General features: G+C 48.6%; 1 protein-coding gene across 1 annotated transcript; it reads right to left on the bottom strand.

The window, feature by feature from the left end:
* Nucleotides 1-1,436: 1,436 nt before the first annotated feature.
* Nucleotides 1,437-18,464, bottom strand: LOC137095997 (zinc finger protein ZFP2-like). The gene is made up of 2 exons (XM_067463284.1): nt 18,379-18,464; nt 1,437-4,209 (listed from the first exon to the last, which is right to left on the bottom strand). Exon 2 carries the CDS (start codon nt 3,916-3,918, stop codon nt 2,857-2,859), a length of 1,062 nt encoding a protein of 353 aa, XP_067319385.1. The 5' UTR covers nt 3,919-4,209; nt 18,379-18,464; the 3' UTR covers nt 1,437-2,856.
* Between the last annotated feature and the right edge of the window lie 351 nt (nt 18,465-18,815).

Below are 18,815 nucleotides of genomic sequence, written 5' to 3'. Positions count from 1 at the left end.
CCTTCTCTAGGCTTTCCTCTCTCCTCATGATGTGGCCAAAGGACTTCCACTTTGTCTCTAGTCTCCTTCCCTCCAGTGAGCTTTAGTCGGGCTTTCTTTCCTGGAGGATGGACTAGTTGGATCTTCTCGCAGTCCAAGGCACTCTCAGCACTTTCCTCCAACACCACAGCTCAAAAGCGCCTCTCTTCCTTCGCTCCGCCTTCCCTAAGGTCCAGCTCTCACCTCCGTAGGTGACTACAGGGAATACCATGGCTTTGACTAGGCAATGGATCTTTGTTGCCAGTCTGATGTCTCTACTCTTTACTATTTGATCGAGACTGGACATTGCTCTCCTCCCAAGAAGGAAGCATCTTCTGATTTCCTGGCCACAGTCTGCGTCTGCAGTCATCTTTGCACCTAGAAATACAAACCCTGTCACGGCCTCCACCTTTTCTCCCTCTATTTCCCAGTTGTCAATCATTCTTGTTGCCATAATCTTGGTTTTTTTTATGTTTAGCTGCAACCCGGCTTTTGCGCTTTCTTCTTTCACCTTGATTAGAAGGCTCCTCAGCTCCTCCTCGCTCTCGGCCATCAGAGTGGTGTCATCTGCATATCTGAGGTTGTGAATGTTTCTTCCAGCCATTTTCACCCCAGCTTTGCATTCATTGTATGGAAGGGTATTTTGGGGCCTGCTGTATTCAGAGTGTCTCCAATGTATGGTGAAGGCACCTGGTCCCCATACCCTCTATGTACATACAACCCTGGGAACGGAGAGTCCAGGACCATCAGTAAATATCCCTCTAGCGCTCTCCCAGCCTAGACATGGAATCCCTTTTGTGTGTGATTGACAGATAAACAATCCCTTTATCAGTAGGGATGTTTTGCACTATTTACCTGACCTTTTGTGTCCAGAGATCTAGGATTCCCACAGAAGAAAAGGCTAAGCAAAGGTGAATAAATGAGCCTTTGGAATGGTGACCCTCTGGATCTGTGGCATGATCACCTTTTGTCTTCTGTGCCTGGCACGGTTGCAACAACTAACGGGCAACAAACTCTAGTCTATAAGCCTCTCTCTCACTATATGACTTTCATCTCTATTTCCTTTAAATGCTGTTCTATACTTCATCAATTCAGTTAACTTGTCCATCTCGACTGATGGACGTGAATCTTCACCAGCCGTTGTCACCATTCTTTGTCTTCCGTTCTCTGCCGTGAGGGAGATGTGCTGCGTATCCGAATGGACCCTTGCCCAACGGTGAGGATTCAACCGTCTCAAGTATGGAAAGGAGTTCACTCTAAGCAGGGATATATGTCTGTCTATATATGTTGTGTGTCTATGGCACTGAATGTTTGCCATGTATATGTACATTGTAATCCGCCCTGAGTCCCTTGCGGGGTGAGAAGGGCGGAATACAAATACTGTAAATAAATAGGTACACACAAAGCAAGGCGGATGGTCCCGTGTTCCAGGGTTCTCCTGGTATAAAGCCTGACGTTTATTAAACAAACACAAGGTAAGCCAAGACCATATTTGCTTATAAGAAAATTAAAGTCTTGAGTCCACCTTTTTATCGTGTCAGAAAAGAAATGAGAACATACTGTAAGTCACTTCTGGCGTGAGAGAAGTGGACATCTGCAAAGACGATGCCTAGGGGATGCCCGAATGTGCTACCATCCTGCTGGGAGGCTTCTCTCACGTCTCCGCATGGGAAGCAAGGGTGTCTGTCAGGATAGGAGCTCACTCTGTCTCGTGGATTTGAACCACCAACCTTCAGGTCAGCAGTTCAACCGGCACAAGGGTTTAACCCATTGCGCCAGTCCGGCTAATATAATACAATTGCATCAGCACAGTGGGAGTAATAATGAACACAAGGAGCCCCTGGTAGCGCAGTGGGTTAAACCCCTGTGCCGGCAGGACTGAAGACTGACAGGTTGCAGGTTTGAATCCAGGAAGAGGCGGATGGGCTACCTCTATCAGCTCCAGCTCCTCATGCGACCTGTCAGTCTATGTATCAATGTGTTAAGTTGTTCAATAACTCAATCAATTATAACACTGAATTACACAATGCATACATTACATACAATAAGATTATTATTGTCTCAACACCATGGGCAAAATCTATATAAACATCAATTGTTCAATCAAGAAAAACATCTATAACAAACATTAAGCAATAAGTTCTCATTCACAACATGCTGTGAGTTCTCAACCAGAAGTCAGTCCAGAATTTATAATCAACTATTCAGGATACAACAAAGTCCAGAAAAGGGTGACAGGTACATGGCTAGAGGCCAAAATTCTAACCGAGGGGCAACAGAGCCAAGACGGGAGACGAGGGTATGAAGAGATGACCTTCTCTGCTACCAAAGAGCTCTTCTTTTTCAGAACCCTTTTCTCCAGAGATCTCAGCGGCTGCTCCTTTCAGCAAACCTCCACAGATCACCCTAGAAGCCTGGGATGGGTTTCTTATGGAGGAGGCGAGGGGAACCCCTTCGGAGCTTGCTGCAATACGGAGAAAAATCCCCTTTTGAGTGAGACCTGCTCCCAGTAGCCATTGACCAAGGCCACACAAACTAGTCCATGGTAGAGAGAGAGAGAGAGAGAGAGAGAGAGAGAGAGAGAGAGGTGCCGGCCTTCCTCTTTCCTTCCAATATTTTTTTGAAAAAGAGCTCAGAAACTGAAAGGCAGGTCTCCTCTAGCGGCGCATGAGTTCCGTGATGTTTATTGTATGCTGAACATCCTCTAAAGCTCTTCCCACATTCCGTGCATTTATATGGCTTCTCTACTATGTGGCTCCTTTGAAAGCAATGTAGATAGATTTGGAAGGAATCGAGATAGTTACTCTGACTGAAACTTTCTCCACATTCTATGCACTTCTATGGCTTCTGTACTGTGTGAGTCATTTGGTGGGAACGAAGATTGCCACTGTGACTGAAGCTCTTTCCACATTCCATACATTTATATGGCTTCTCCCCTGTGTGCTTCCTTTGATGGGACCGTAGATGGCCACTCTCACTGAAGCTTTCTCCACATTCCATACATTTATATGGCTTCTCCCCTGTGTGGATCCTTTGATGGGAACGTAGAGTGCAACTGTGACTGAAGCTCTTTCCACATTCCATACATTTATATGGCTTCTCCCCTGTGTGGATCCTTTGATGGGAACGTAGATGGCCACTGCAACTGAAACTTTCTCCACATTCCATACATTTATGTGGCTTCTCCCCTGTGTGGATCCTTTGATGGGACCGTAGAGTGTCATTCCGACTGAAGCTCTTTCCACATTCCTTACATTTATATGGCTTCTCCCCTGTGTGGATCCTTTGATGGGAACGTAGAGTGCCACTCTCACTGAAGCTCTTTCCACATTCCTTACATTTATATGGCTTCGCCCCGGTGTGGATCCTTTGATGGGAACGTAGAGTGTCATTCCGACTGAAGCTCTTTCCACATTCCATACATTTATATGGCTTCTCCCCTGTGTGGATCCTTTGATGGGACCGTAGATGGCCACTCTGACTGAAGCTTTCTCCACATTCCACACATTGATATGGCTTCTCCCCTGTGTGGATCCTTTGATGGGACCGTAGATGGCCACTCAGACTGAAGCTTTCTCCACATTCCATACATTTATATGGCTTCTCCCCTGTGTGGATCCGTTGATGGCGACGTAGATTGCCACTCAGACTGAAGCTTTCTCCACATTCCATGCATTTATATGGCTTCTCCCCTGTGTGCTTCCTTTGATGGGAACGCAGACTATCTCCACGACTGAAGCTTTCTCCACATTCCATGCATTTATATGGCTTCTCCCCTGTGTGGGTCCGGTCATGTACAGTAAGGAAACAATTCTTTTCAAATTGTTTTCCACACTCCATACACTGATGTAACTTCTCCCCTGTGTCTGATCTAGGATAGGGAGGTAGAGGGCTTGCCATTCTTTCACATTTACAATTCAAATATGATGCCAGGGGTTCACAGATATAACCTCCTGAACAGCAGTTTTTGTACTGCTGTAATCTTCTGCTTGCTTTCCCAAGCCTCTCTTTTTACAGCAAAATCTTATTTCCCCCCTTTAAGTGCACAGGGATGTAGTCTCAAAAATATTTCTCTAGTACTTATTTTTTCTTGTTGTCATTGCTGTGTATCTTGAAGTCACTTTGAACTTGCAGCACTCCTCAGGCAAAGCTCTCACAAGGTGTTCTTCGCAGAACTTGTTCCGAAGTTACCTGCCAGAGAAATGAGAGGGAAATCTCTTCAGGAGTTAAATAGGGAAGAGGAAGTCTAGTGCTGTAGCAAACCAAGAGGAAGAGGGAAGGTGCCCAGTGCCAGGTGACAAATACTTTGACACTTGCCCAACTACAAACAATCCTTCCTCAGGTACAAAGGGGACTGGGCCCCAAGATTCTCCGTGTGCGATTTCTTACGCTGCCAGGTGTTCAGGGAGGGGCCTTTCTCATTCTCAGCCAGGGAGGTCCTTGGCTTCTCTTAACTACAAACTCTAGAATCCTGCAGGAAACAGACACAGGATTTCAAAGGGGAAGCAGGCTCTTCTCCTCCTTGGAAGGCCAGGGATTCTTCCTCCGTGTGGCTTTTTGGGCCTTCTCCTTTTGAGTCCACCCTCCCCTCCTGTCTTTGCAGGCCCCCCTGCCCTCCTCTTCCTGCCTCCCGAAGGCACTGACATCCTTCCCGCCCTTCCTTTGCTCATGAATGGGGAGCGGTGGATGTGTTGCAGCCAACCCAGGCTTCACGTGTTACCTCCAGCTCCACAGTGTTGTGTGTCTGCTTTGTAAAATGTGTTTCTTAAAAACATGAGCATGCATTCCCGAAACACAATTGTTTAGGTTTTACTATTTTTCATTTTATGAGTTGTAATTGATTTTAAAAGGAAGGCATGATAATGCAGACCTGGAGACTGGAATTGCATCAACCTCTGCACCAGGTGGACTTTGGAGAGGAGGGCATCCCATCATGGGGAGACCGCAGAAGAGAAGGCCCTCCTGGCTTCCACTGGTGCTCATATTTATACAGATTTCATGTCCATGGAACATTGCTTTTAGCTGCACCCTCATTTTTTATACATCCTTTTCTTAAAAAGTGAGCGAGGGGAAAAGAAAAATAGGGGGGAAGTTAGGTGACCTCCGGTCTCTTCCAATCTTGTCACAAAGAAAGCTAAAATCATACGCTTCACCCTCTAGATCTCTCTGTATGAACGCGGTATATAAATACAGCAAATAAATAAATAAGGAAGTGAGGAAGGAAGGGACAAAGGGAGGAATGAAGTAAGGAAGCAGGAAGAGAAGAAAAAAGGGAGGGAGGGGGAGAAGGGAAGAAAGGGAGCAAGGAAGGAAGAGCGGAAGGAAGGGATGAAGGGGGGAGTGAAGTAAGGAAGGAGGGAGAGAAGAAAAAAGGGAGGGAGGGGGAGAAGGGAAGAAAGGGAGGAAGGAAGGAAGGGAGCAAGGAAGGAAGAGCGGAAGGAAGAGAGGAAGGAAGGGATGAAGGGGGGAATGAAGTAAGGAAGGAGGGAGAGAAGGAAGAAAGGGAGGAGGAGGGAGAAGGGAAGAAAGGGAGGAAGGAAGGGAGCAAGGAAGGAAGAGCGGAAGGAAGAGAGGAAGGAGGGGATGAAGGGGGGAATGAAGTAAGGAAGGAGGGAGAGAAGGAAGAAAGGGAGGGAGGCGTCTTGTAAACAGGTCTTGGCAGTAGGCGACTCCCTACGGAACGGAAGCCATCATTTCCAGACCAGATGGGATGACTCGAGAAATATGCTGCTTACCAGGGGGAAAAATACACCACATCACTCAGAGGCTCACCAGGCTCCTCAAGCCCCATCACCGTCCTCCCCTCATGTTGATTCATGTAGGAACCAATGATACTGCTAGGCATACGTTTCAAAAGATCATAAATTATTTTCAAGCTCTCGGAACAAAGCTAAAACAATGTAATGTACAGGTGGCCTTTTCATCATCCCTCCTCCCTGTTGTAAGACACGGACCCACAAGGGCCAGAAAAATAGTACAGGTCAATAACTGGCTTAGAAAATGGTGTCAGGAGGAACGCTTTGGCTTCCTTGACCATGGCCTGCTTTTCCAGGAGGATGGCTAACTGGCAAGGGATGGGGTGCATCTCACACAAGTAGGAAAACACCTTTTTGCTCACAGACTCGCAAAACTCATTAGGGGCACTTTAAACTAGGTCCACCGGGGGAGGGGGACAACAGCCTTGCGAACACTACTTTACCCACAATGCCAGGCAACCGCCAGAAGGCTAAACGGAGGGCTGCACAAACACAACGAGGACCAAGTACCAAAAGCACAATTATCCCAATTAAACAGCTGAGGGGAGATCTCAGGGACTCACATGTCTACACTAATGGACAGAGCATGGGAAATAAACAAGACAAACTCCAACTTTTAGCACAACACCACAAATATGATATCATAGGCATCACTGAAACCTTGCAGTCCCACACAAAACACCCATCAATCGCTGGAAGCATTTCACAGCTCAGCAGCCAAAATCAGCAATAAACAGCTTTTATTGTAGTCGTAAAGACAATTACACTATATACAAAGTAAGCCCATAGATCTTGTCACTGCTCCGGTAAATCAGCAGCCTCAGCTAGCAGTTCAAAACTGAAGTCCATTCCGTTGCGCAGGCTTCTTCATAATAATGGCGCTTGTTATCAGTAAAGCACGCCCAGTAAATTCCTAAGTGATGACACAAGGCCCGTCCACATCAGAGGAAGCAGGAAACACTTGCAAAGCCCCTTCTAGGAAACTGGCCACTTCTTCTGTAGTCTCAACTCAATCCTCACTGGAGAGTCCTGCATACGTTCACATTACTGGCTCCAAACATACCATTTAAATTTCCCATTATTCACATTTTACTGACAGATCACACCTCACTCTGAAACTCCAGATAATGCTCAAAAGTGTGACAGACCGAGGAGGCTGCTCCACCCACCATGCTCTGCTCCATGGATGGACAGAAGTGGTGTATTCGGAGAGTGTCAGATATGCTCTGGGAAAGCATGATTCTGGACACTTTGGGGCTTCTTTCTCAAGAGGAAGAAGGAAGGCGCTTTTGGAGTCTGTGATTTAGTGCAGGGAGTCAGGTTCTGCTGTATGGAAAACAGAGATCTGGTCCTTGGCAGTGTTCTTAGGCATTGTCCAATGTCGTTGCATAGAATCTGTATGTCTCAATGTTGGTCTGTAATCTGATCTACCTTCTCACACTGGAAATTGCAATAAAAAGAACCTATGCTTTGAAGTCATTGAAAAGTCATTCATGACAGATGAAGGGAGGAATGAAGTAAGGAAGGAGAGAGGAAAGAATGGGAGGAGGGAAGGGAGCAAGGAAGGAAGAGCAGAAGGAAGAGAGGAAGGAAGGGAGGAAGGGAGGAATGAAGCAAGGAAAGGGGCGAGGAAGGACGAAATGGAGGGAGGGAGAGAAGGGAATACAGGGATGAAGGAAGGGAGCAAGGAAGGAAGAGAGGAAGGAAGGGATGAATGAAAAAAGCATGAATGGAAGAATGAAGGAAGGAAGAAAAGGGAGGGTGGGAGTAAGGAAGGATGAGTAGTAGGAAGGAAGGAAGGATGATGGGAGGAATGAAGTAAGGAAGGAGGGAGAGAAGGAAGAAAGGGAGGGAGGGGGAGAAGGGAAGAAAGGGAGGAAGGGAGGAAGAGTGGAAGGAAGAGAGGGAGGAAGGGATGAAGGGAGGAATGAAGAAAGCATGAAGGGAGGAATGAAGAAAGCATGAATGGAAGAATGAAGGAAGGAAGGAGAGAAGGAAGAAAAGGGAGGGAGTAAGGAAGGATGAGTGGAAGGAAAGATGAAGGGAGGAATGAAGTAAGGAAAGATGGAGAGAAGAAAGAAAGTGAGGGAGGAAGGGAGGAGGGAAGAAAGAAAGGAAGGAAGGAAGAGAGTAAGGAAGGATGAGCGGTAGTGAGGTGAGCAGTGGACCAAAGTATCTCCATTTTGAGGCCTACCTATGCCTGTCTGTCTCTAAGATGCTAGGGAAAGCATATTTCCAACTTCTAATCAAGATGCAGCCTGCCTCTTGAGGCAAGTGTCACAATAGCCTGTTCCAAGAAGCCGTTTGTGGTCGGCCAAGTTCCTGTAAAGAATGTTTGCAATATGCTTGGCTAATATGAATGTCTATGGGGGGTTGTTGACAAGAACGGAAGGGTCTTACAAAATGCTAGACGGTTTGTGGTGGGCCGATTCCCCGAAGTGTTTGTGCTGAAGGAAATGTTTGCCTAACCCGAAACCGTCCATAGGGGAAAAGAGGAACTTCTTTGCCCTAAACAACCCGGCTATATTAACCCCGGAGCCAGAGGGCTCAGGACGGGCAGAACTTGTACTGGCATGCTGCGCGCATGACCCTCTGCCTGTCTGTCTCCTATTGCGCAATATGAATCAACTTGTGCTTGCCTGCTAACTGTTTGGACTCTTGCTTCGGATCCATAGCGGACTGGTAAGATCCTGGAAAGTTTGGGTTGGGAATCGCGTTCTCCGCGTTCCTGCTACAGTAGGAAGGAAGGATGATGGGAGGAATGAAGTAAGGAAGGAGAGAGGAAAGAATGGGAGAAAGGAAGGGAGCAAGGAAGGAAGTGCAGAAGGAAGGGAGGAAGGAAGGGATGAAGGGAGAGAAGGAAGAAAGGGAGTAGGGAGAGAAGGAAGAAAGGGAGGGAGGGGGAGAAGGGAAGGAAGGAAGGAAGAGTGGAAGGAAGAGTGGAAGGAAGAGAGGAAGGAAGGAATGAAGTAAGGAAAGACGGAGAGAAGAAAGAAAGTGAGGGAGGAAGGGAGGAAGGAAGGAAGGAAGATAGGAAGGAAGAAAGAAAGGGAGTAAGGAAGGATGAGAAGTAGGAAGGAAGGATGATGGGAGGAATGAAGTAAGGAAGGAGAGAGGAAAGAATGGGAGGAGGGAAGGGAGCAAGGAAGGAAGTGCAGAAGGAAGGGAGGAAGGAAGGGACGAAGGGAGGAATGAAGTAAGGAAGGAGGGGGAGAAAAAAGAAAGGGAGGGAGGGGGAGAAGGGAAGAAAAGAAGGAAGAGTGGAAGGAAGAGAGGAAGGAAGGAATGAAGTAAGGAAAGACGGAGAGAAGAAAGAAAGTGAGGGAGGAAGATAGGAAGGAAGAAAGAAAGGGAGTAAGGAAGGATGAGTAGTAGGAAGGAAGGATGATGGGAGGAATGAAGTAAGGACGGAGGGAGAGAAGGAAGAAAGGGAGGAAAGAAGGGAGGTGCCAATGACACAGAGAGCGCAAGCCTCAGTCGCAGAAGAGCACATCTGTGAAGGGAGGAAGGAAGGGATGAAGGGAGAGAAGGAAGAAAGGGAGGGAGGAAAGGAGCAAGGAAGGAAGAGCGGAAGGAAGGGATGAAGGGAGGAATTAAGTAAGGAAGGGGGGAGAGAAGAACGAAAGAGAAGGGAGGGGAAGACAAAAGGGAGGGAGGGAGGGAGAGAAGGGAAGTAAGGGATGAAGGAAGGAATGAAGTAAGGAAGGGGGGAGACAATGAAGAAAGGAACAAAGGAAGGGATCAAGGAAGGAAGAGCGGGAGGAAGAGAGGAAGGGAGGGATGAAGGGAGGAATGCAGTAAGGAAGGGACGAGGAAGGAAGAAAGGAAGGGAGTTATAGAAGGGAAGAAAGAAAGAAAGAGTGGAAGGAAGAGATGAAGGGAGGAAAGAAGTAAGGAAGGGGCGAGGAAGGAAGAAAGGGAGGGGGAGGGAGAGAAGGGAAGAAAGAGATGAAGGAAGGGAGCAAGGAAGGAAGAGTGGAAGGAAGAGATGAAGTGGGGAAAGAAGTAAGGCGGGAGAGAGAGAAGGGAAGAAAGGGATGAAGGGAGCAAGGAAGAAAGTGCGGAAGGAAGAGAGGGATGAAGTAAGGAAGGGGGAGAGAAGGAAGAAGGGAGGGCGGGGCCAATGACACAAACAGGGCACCTGGCATCCCTAAAGCACACTTTTGAAGGAAATAAGCACATTTCAAAACATAGCATGTGACCAGCCCCACTCAAGTGCCCAGATTTTCCTTGACACACACTCACTCACACCCATCCATCCATCTATATGATTGTATGAAGGGATGAGGAAGAGAAGGGAAGAAAGGGAGCAAGGAAGGAAGAGCGGAAGGAAGAGAAGAAGAGAGGGAGGAAGGAAAGAAGAGAAGGGATGAAGTGAGGAAGGAGGGAGAGAAGGAAGAAAGGGAGGGAGGTGATGAAGGAAGAAAGAGAGGGAGGAAGGGATGAAGTGAGGAATGAAGTAAAGAAGGGGGGATGAAGGAAAGAAGAGAAGAAGGAAAGGATGTAGTGAGGAATGAAGTAAAGAAGGGGGGATGAAGGGAGGGAGGGAGGGAGGGAGGGAGGAAAGAAGAGAGGGAGGAAGGGATGAAGGGAGGAAGGAGGGAGAGAAGGAAGAAAGGGAGGGAGGTGATGAAGGAAGGAAGAGAGGAAGGAAGGGATGAAGTGAGAAATGAAGTAAAGAAGGGGGGATGAAGTGAGGAAGGAGGGAGAGAAGGAAGAAAGGGAGGGAGGTGATGAAGGAAGAAAGAGAGGAAGGAAGGGATGAAGTGAGGAATTAAGTAAAGAAGGGGGATGAAGGAAAGAAGAGAAGAAGAAAAGGATGTAGTGAGGAATGAAGTAAAGAAGGGGGGATGAAGGAAAGAAGAGAAGAAGGAAAGGATGTAGTGAGGAATGACGTAAAGAAGGGGGGAGGAAGGGAGGGAGGAAGGAAATAAGAGAGGGAGGAAGGGATGAAGTGAGGAAGGAGGGAGAGAAGGAAGAAAAGGAGGGAGGTGATGAAGGAAGAAAGAGAGTGAGGAAGGGATGAAGTGAGGAATGAAGTAAAGAAGGGGGGATGAAGGAAAGAAGAGAAGAAGGAAAGGATGTAGTGAGGAATGAAGTAAAGAAGTGGGGATGAAGTGAGGAAGGAGGGAGAGAAGGAAGAAAGGGAGGGAGGTGATGAATGAAGAAAGAGAGGAAGGAAGGGATGAAGTGAGGAATGAAGTAAAGAAGGGGGGATGAAGTGAGGAAGGAGGGAGAGAAGGAAGAAAGGGAGGGAGGTGATGAAGGAAGAAAGAGAGGAAGGAAGGGATGAAGTGATGAAATAAGTAAAGAAGGGGGATGAAGGAAAGAAGAGAAGAAGAAAAGGATGTAGTGAGGAATGAAGTAAAGAAGGGGGGATGAAGGAAAGAAGAGAAGAAGGAAAGGATGTAGTGAGGAATGAAGTAAAGAAGTGGGGATGAAGTGAGGAAGGAGGGAGAGAAGGAAGAAAGGGAGGGAGGTGATGAATGAAGAAAGAGAGGAAGGAAGGGATGAAGTGAGGAATGAAGTAAAGAAGGGGGATGAAGGAAAGAAGAGAAGAAGGGATGAAGTGAGGAATGAAGTAAAGAAGGGGGGATGAAGGGAGGGAGGTGATGAAGGAAGAAAGGGAGGGAGGGAGGGATGAAGTGAGGAATGAAGTAAAGAAGGGGGGAGGAAGGAAGGGAGGGAGGGAGGGAGGCGCCACTGGCAGGCCGCCCCCCCCCCGCTCCCCCTTTGTGCCCAGGGGGGGTTGGGGAGTGGGCCGGGGAGGGAGGGAGGGGGGCTGCGGGGCCTTCTCCTCCTCCTCCTCCTTTCAAAAATCTGTTTCTTAAAAACATTAACTTGTGTTCCCGAAACATAATTGTTTTCTCGGCCTGAGGGCTGAGAAAAGCGGTATATAAATAAAGTAAATCAATAAATAGGTTTTCCTATTTTTCATTTTATGAGTTGTACTTCATTTGAAAGGAAAGGGATGAGAATGTAGACCTGGAGACTGGAGTTGCATCAACCTCTGCCCCAGGTGGGCTTTGGAGAGGAGGGCATCCCATCATGGGGAGACCGCAGAAGAGAAGGCCCTCCTGGTTTCCATGGGTGCTCATATGTATACAGACTTCATTTCCAGGTAACATTGCTGTTATCTGCTCCCTCTCTTTTTATACATCCTTTTCTTTAAAAGGGGGGGGGGGAGAAAGGAAAAAAGAAAAATGGGGGGGGGAGTCAATCTAGTCACAAAGAAAGCTAATATCGTACGCTTCACCCTCTACACCTCTCTAGATCTACTCTTTTGTCATTTTCCCATTTCCTTTTCCAATCCTTATTCCAGAAATCTCTTCCTCGCCTGTGATGTCCCTTAACAATACTTTAAGAACTCGTGTAAATAGAAGAGGTGGGAGTGGGCATCCCTGCCTAGCCCCTTTTTGAATTCTGCATGGCTTGGTTATATTTACATTTACAATCACTTCTATCATCTGTCTAGTGCATTAGTTCCCAACCTTTTTTTTTTTAATCAGGACCCCCTGACCAGGGACCACTTTGACCAGGAACCACTCTCCAACATTAGCACCATAAAGATTACGAATCAGTTAATGAGTGAGAGTTAAACATTTTGGAGACCTCCTTCGTAAAGATTGAGGCCCGCAATGACTAAATCATTAACTACCTAGGGCAATAGACACGATTGCCCCGGAATGTCACCTCTCAAGTAGCCGAGCTAAACCTGCTCCTTGGTTCAACAAGGAGCTGGCAGCTATGAAGCGAATGAAGAAGAGACTCGAGTGTGTGTGGCGTTCAGAGCTTAGTGAGTCATATCAAAAAGAGCTATGTGCTTATCTAAGGACAAACAATGCAGCAATAAAAGCTGCACAGAAATCTTTCTTTGCAGTGAATATTGCGTCCGCAAGGAACCATCCAGCAGAGCTGTTCCGAGTAGTCAGAGGGTTGTTAAATCCCGTCTCCCAATACGGGAAATATGACAACTCAACAGCACGCTGTGAAGCATTTGCTCGGTTCTTTGTGGACAAAGTCACTTTGATCCATTCAGACCTTGTCACCATGTTAACAGCAGTCTCTGAGGATGTATCACGAGCACCTTCTTATCACGTTTTGATGGATTCATTTCAATTAGTGCAGCTCAAGAATGTGGAGAAGATACTTGGAGAAGCAAGGCCAACCACATGCATCTTGGACCTCTGTCCATCCTGGCCAGTAAAGGAAGCCAGAGGTTTGGCAGGGTGAGTGAAGGTGGTGGTTAATGCCTCCTTCAAGGAAGGCAATATTCGAGCCAGCTTAAAGCAAGCCATAATAAAAACCGTTGTTGAAAAAACCATCACTGGACCCCAATCTTCCCTTTTTGGGCAAAGTACAGGAACATGTGATGGCCTCGCAACTCCAAGTGATCTTGGAGGACACAGATTATCTAGATCTGGTGCAGTCTGGTTTTAGGCTGGGACTGCCTTGGTCGCCTTAGTGGGTGATCTATACCGACAACTGGACAGGGGGAGTGTGTCCCTGTTGATTTTGCTGGACTTCTCAGTGGCCTTTGATACTGTTGACCACAGTATCCTTCTGGATCATCTCGTGGGAATGGGCCTCGGAGGTACTGTTTTGCAGTGGCTACAGTCCTTCCTAAAGGGCCGTTCCCAGAAGGTGTTATTGGGAGATACCTGCTCGGCCCCACAGTCATTGTTCCGTGGGATCCCGCAGGGCTCAATACCGTCTCCCATGTTGTTTAACATCTACATGAAGCCATTGGGGGAGATCATCCTGTCACCTGTCTGCAAATGATGTTCAACTCTATCACTCCTTCCCAGCTGCTGTAAAGGAGTCTGCCCAGGTCATGAACCAGTGCTTGGGAGCTGTAATGGGCTGCACGAGGGCTAACAAATTGAAATAGAATCCAGACAAGACAGAGGTCCTCCTGGTCAGTCAAAAGGCCAAACAGGGCATAGGGTTACAGCCTGTGTTGGATGGGGTTACACTCCTCCTGAAGACACAGGTTCGCAGTTTGGGTGTGATCCTGGACCCATTGTTGAGCCTGGAACCCCAGGTCTCGGTGGTGGCCAGGGGAGCATTCGCACAGTTAAAACTTGTGCGCCAGTTGCACCCGTATTTTGGAAAGTCTGACTTGGCCACAGTAGTCCACACTCTGATTACATCTATGTGGGGTTGCCTTTGAAGATTGTTCCAAAACTTCAAATGGTCCAGCGGGCGGCAGCCAGGTTGGGAACAGGAGTAGCGCTCAGGGCGCATACAGCTCCCCTGCTGCGTCAGCTCCACTGGCTGCCAGTTTGCTTCCGGACACAATTGAAAGTGCTGGTTTTAGCCTATAAAGCCCTAAATAGTTCGCGGCCAGTTTACCTATCCAAACGTATCTCTCCTTACGAAACTTCTAGGAATTTGAGACCGATTGGGGAGGCCCTGCTCTCAGTCCTGCCTTTTTCGCAGGTATGCCCGGTGGGGACGACAGACAGGGACGTCTCAGTGGTGGCCCCGCAGCGGTGGAACTCCCTCCCTGACCTTCTGGAGGAAAGTAAAAACATGGCTTTTGGAACAAGCCTTTGGGAACTTTATTTATGTATTGTGCTTGTATACCCTTTCTCAGCTCGCAGGCCACTCAGGGAAGTGTACAAGATAAAATTCAATGCTTAAAATATCATAAATACAATTAAAACATTACATATAATAGAAACTAAACAGAATCAATCTATATATATAAATTTGTTAGGGGCATCCAACGAGGAAACAAAACTCAAAACCCCCCCAACGAAACTGTACCAAAATTGCCATGCCCATAACACAACCCACAAGGTACAAACATATCTACTCAAAATGAAAAACAACACAACAACACACTCACAAAACGGCAAAACAACAAAACTCAAAAAACCCCCCCAACGAAACTGTACCAAAATTGCCATGCCCATAACACAACCCACAAGGTACAAACATATCTACTCAAAATGAAAAATAACACAACAACACACTCACAAAACGGCAAAACAACAAAACTAAAAAAAAACCAACGAAACTTAACCAAAATTGCCATGCCCATAACACAACCCACAAGGTACAAACATATCTACTCAAAATGAAAAACAACACAACAACACACTCACAAAACGGCAAATCAACAAAACTCACAAACCCCCCCAACGAAACTTAACCAAAATTGCCATGCCCATAACACAACCCATAAGGTACAAACATATCTACTCAAAATGAAAAACAACACAACAACACACTCACAAAACGGCAAAACAACTGAGCATGCGCATTGGTGCCCAGCCGCAAGTTCCCTGGCGCGCGCACAGAGTTCCCTCTGCGGAAGCCATGCCCACTCCAAGCCCCGCCGCGCCGCTTCCTGCACACACACACCCTCCCCCCCCGCCGCACGCACACACACAACCCCACGCTCCATCACTCCCCCGCCGCACACACACACGCAACCCCACGCTCCATCACTCCCCCCACCGCCACACACACACGCGCAACCCCACTCCCCCCGCTGCCACACACACACGCGCAACCCCACGCTCCATCACTCCCCCCGCTGCCGCACACACACACACAACCTCACGCTCCATCACTCCCCCGCCGCACACACACACGCAACCCCACGCTCCATCACTCCCCCCACCGCCACACACACACGCGCAACCCCACTCCCCCCGCTGCCACACACACACGCGCAACCCCACGCTCCATCACTCCCCCCACCGCCACACACACACGCGCAACCCCACTCCCCCCGCTGCCACACACACACGCGCAACCCCACGCTCCATCACTCCCCCCGCTGCCGCACGCACACACACAACCCCACGCTCCATCACTCCCCCCACCGCCACACACACACGCGCAACCCCACTCCCCCCGCTGCCACACACACACGCGCAACCCCACGCTCCATCACTCCCCCCGCTGCCGCACGCACACACACAACCCCACGCTCCATCACTCCCCCGCCGCACACACACACGCAACCCCACGCTCCATCACTCCCCCCACCGCCACACACACACGCGCAACCCCACTCCCCCCGCTGCCACACACACACGCGCAACCCCACGCTCCATCACTCCCCCCGCTGCCGCACACACACACACAACCTCACGCTCCATCACTCGCCTGCCCCAATCTTACCTCCTTTTACTTCACGCCACCTCCAAACCCCACCGCACCCCTTCCCGCCCTGTCAAAATCCAGGAAAGACAGGAAGGAAGGAAGGAAGGAAGGAAGAAAGAGAAAGGGAGATAAAGAAAAGGGGGAAGGAAGGAAAGTTAGAGAAAGAAGGAAGAAGAAAAGGAAAGATGGAAGGAAAGAAAAGAGAGACAGCAGAAGAGAAAGAAAAAGGGGGAAGGAAGGAAAGAGGTAGAGAAGGAAGAAATGAGAGACAGAGGGAGGGAAAGAAAAAGGGGGAAGGAAGGAAGGAGAGAAGGAAAGAAAAAAGGGAATGAAAGAAGGAAAGAGGGAGTGAAGGAAGGGGGAAGATGTAGAGAAAGAGGGAGGGAAGGAAAGAAGGAAAGAGAGAAGGAAGAAAAGAGACCAGAAGAGAAAGAAAAAGGGGGAAGGAAGGAAGGAGAGAAGGAAAGAAAAAAGGGAATGAAGGAAGGAAAGAGGGAGTGAAGGAAGGGGGAAGATGTAGAGAAAGAGGGAGGGAAGGAAAGAAGGAAAGAGAGAAGGAAGAAAAGAGACCAGAAGAGAAAGAAAAAGGGGGAAGGAAGGAAGGAGAGAAGGAAAGAAAAAAGGGAATGAAGGAAGGAAAGAGGGAGTGAAGGAAGAGGGAAGATGTAGAGAAAGAGGGAGGGAAGGAAAGAAGGAAAGAGAGAAGGAAGGAAAGAGGCCAGAAGAGAAAGAAAAAGGGGGAAGGAAGGAGATAGAGAAGGAAGAGGAGAAGGAAAGATGGGAGGGAAGGAAGGAAGGAGGGAAAGAAGGAGAGAAAGAGGGAAGGTTGGTCACAGCAATGCGTGGCGGGTAAAGGTTGTTATTTCTATTATTATTATTATGCTATTGTTCCTCTGAGACCCTTTTAGGGGGAATGATGGGAGAGGTGTCAGGTCCCAGAGGCAATGCACTGCATTATTGTTATTGTTATGATGGTGGTGAAATAAAAGGAAATAAAACGCGAAAGAAGGAAGCAAACAGGGAGGGAAGAAAGGCAAAGGAAGAAAGGGGGAGGGAATGAAGGAAAGAGAGAAGGATGAAACCAAGTAGTGAAAGAAGGAAAGAAAGAAAGAGGTAGAGAAGGAAGAAAGGAGAGAAAGGGGGAAGGAATAGGTAGGGACCTCTCTTTCATAATAGTCCAGATATCTACCTCAACTTTGGTAAGTTTTACTATAGGCCACAGCAACGCGTGGCAGGGCACAGCTAGTAAAATATAAATCCATAGTGTCTCCTTGTTAAAAAGATTGTCCGGTCTCTGTCTAATCGTGCCATTGTCCTATGTCAATTACTCTGAATTTGCAAACGCTAGTTCAAAAAGCCATGTCTTGACTTTTTTCCAGAATGTTAAAAGGGAAGGGGCTGATCTGATATCTATTGGGAGGCCTTTCCATAGCCAAGGGGCCACCATCAAGAAAGCCCTGTCACTCATCTCCGCCAGACGTATCTGTGACGAAGGCGGTAACGAGAGCAGGGCCCCTCCAGATGATCTTAAGGTCCTAGATGGTTCATAAGGGGAGATGCGTTTGGATAGGTAAGTTGGGCCAGAAACGTTTAGGGCTTTATAGGCTAAAGCCTGCACTTTGAATTGTGCCCCGTAGCAAATTGGTAACCTGTGAATCTGGCGTAACAGAGGAGTTGTACGCTCCCTGAGCGCTGCTCCTGTTAGCAATCTGGCTGCCATTCGTTGGACCACTTGGACAAGACAGTCTTCAAAGGCAGTCCCACATAGAGCGCGCTGCAGTAGTCTATATGGGATGTAACCAGAGCGTGGACTACTGTGGCCAGATCAGGGAGTCCCGTTCTGCTGTATGGAAAACAGGGATCTGGTCCTTGGCACTGTTCTTAGGGAAAGAAGTTTTGGCATTTCAGGGTTTTGAAGTTATGGAAGTTTTGGAACTCTGCGTTGGCAGGCTGCAGGAAAGCAGGTTCTGGCCTAAAGAGGTGCTTCTCCAAGGAGGGAGAAAAGGATATGGTCATATTTGGATGCATGTGGATGAATGCGTGTGAATGTTGAGTGGAAATGCAATTCCCCTTTGTGTGTTTGTTAACCAATGTAATTGTAAATCCAATGTGGTTGCTGTGTGTCTGGATGTCCAATGTCATTCTTTGTCTAAATCAGGCATCCTCAAACTGCGGCCCTCCAGCTGTTTGGGCCTCCAACTCCCAGAAGCCCTAGCCAGCTTGTTCAATGCTCTGGAATTCTGGGAGTTGGAGGCCCAAACAGCTGGAGGGCCACAGTTTGAGGATGCCTGGTCTCAATGTTTTCTGTAATCTAATATACCGGAGGGTGATTCTCCCCAAGGCTTCCTCTTCATCTTGGAAAGAAGTGACGAGTGGAGTGCCTCAGGCCTCCCTCCCACGAGCAGGCTGCCGAGGAGTCTCAGAGGAATCTCCTGCCCATCCCATCCCACACTCCCGAGTAGGCCTTCCTTCCTTCCCTCACCTTCCACTCCCACGCGGGAGGATCCCACTCCACCTGAGAGGCGTTGCTGCCTCTCCCTCGGCTAGGCCCAACCGGAAGAAGCGCCGCTCCCACTTCCGCCCGCGGAGACCTCCCCTCTGTTTCCAATGGCGTGCCCGTGACGTCACCCCGGAGGCCTACTTCCGCCCGGCGCTGTCATGGCGGGAGGAGGAGGCGTGCGCCCAAAGAGGGGCGGGGCTTGGCCTTAAAGGAGCCGCGCTGCAGGAAGGAAGGAGGCTGGGAGGCAGAGCTAGGCTGCTGTTCCTCCCGAGGAGGCCTGGCCTCTCCTTCCGGGCCTGGCAGGGAACACCAGGGAGGGAGGACCGGGGGGGGGGGCTTCCTCCCTGGGCCCAGAGTTCCACCATTTGGAAGGCCCTGAAGCCTCAGGAGGAGATACCTGCCAAGGGGACCCCAAACCT

Source organism: Anolis sagrei, chromosome 2 (genome assembly GCF_037176765.1).
Source record: "Anolis sagrei isolate rAnoSag1 chromosome 2, rAnoSag1.mat, whole genome shotgun sequence".
Taxonomy (NCBI): Eukaryota; Metazoa; Chordata; class Lepidosauria; order Squamata; family Dactyloidae; genus Anolis; species Anolis sagrei.
This window is presented reverse-complemented; position numbering and strand designations above follow the sequence as displayed.

What these genes read in the sequence shown, in the direction of transcription:
- LOC137095997 (XM_067463284.1), bottom strand. Translation starts at nt 3,918, where the DNA reads ATGGCAAGCCCTCTACCTCCCTATCCTAGATCAGACACAGGGGAGAAG.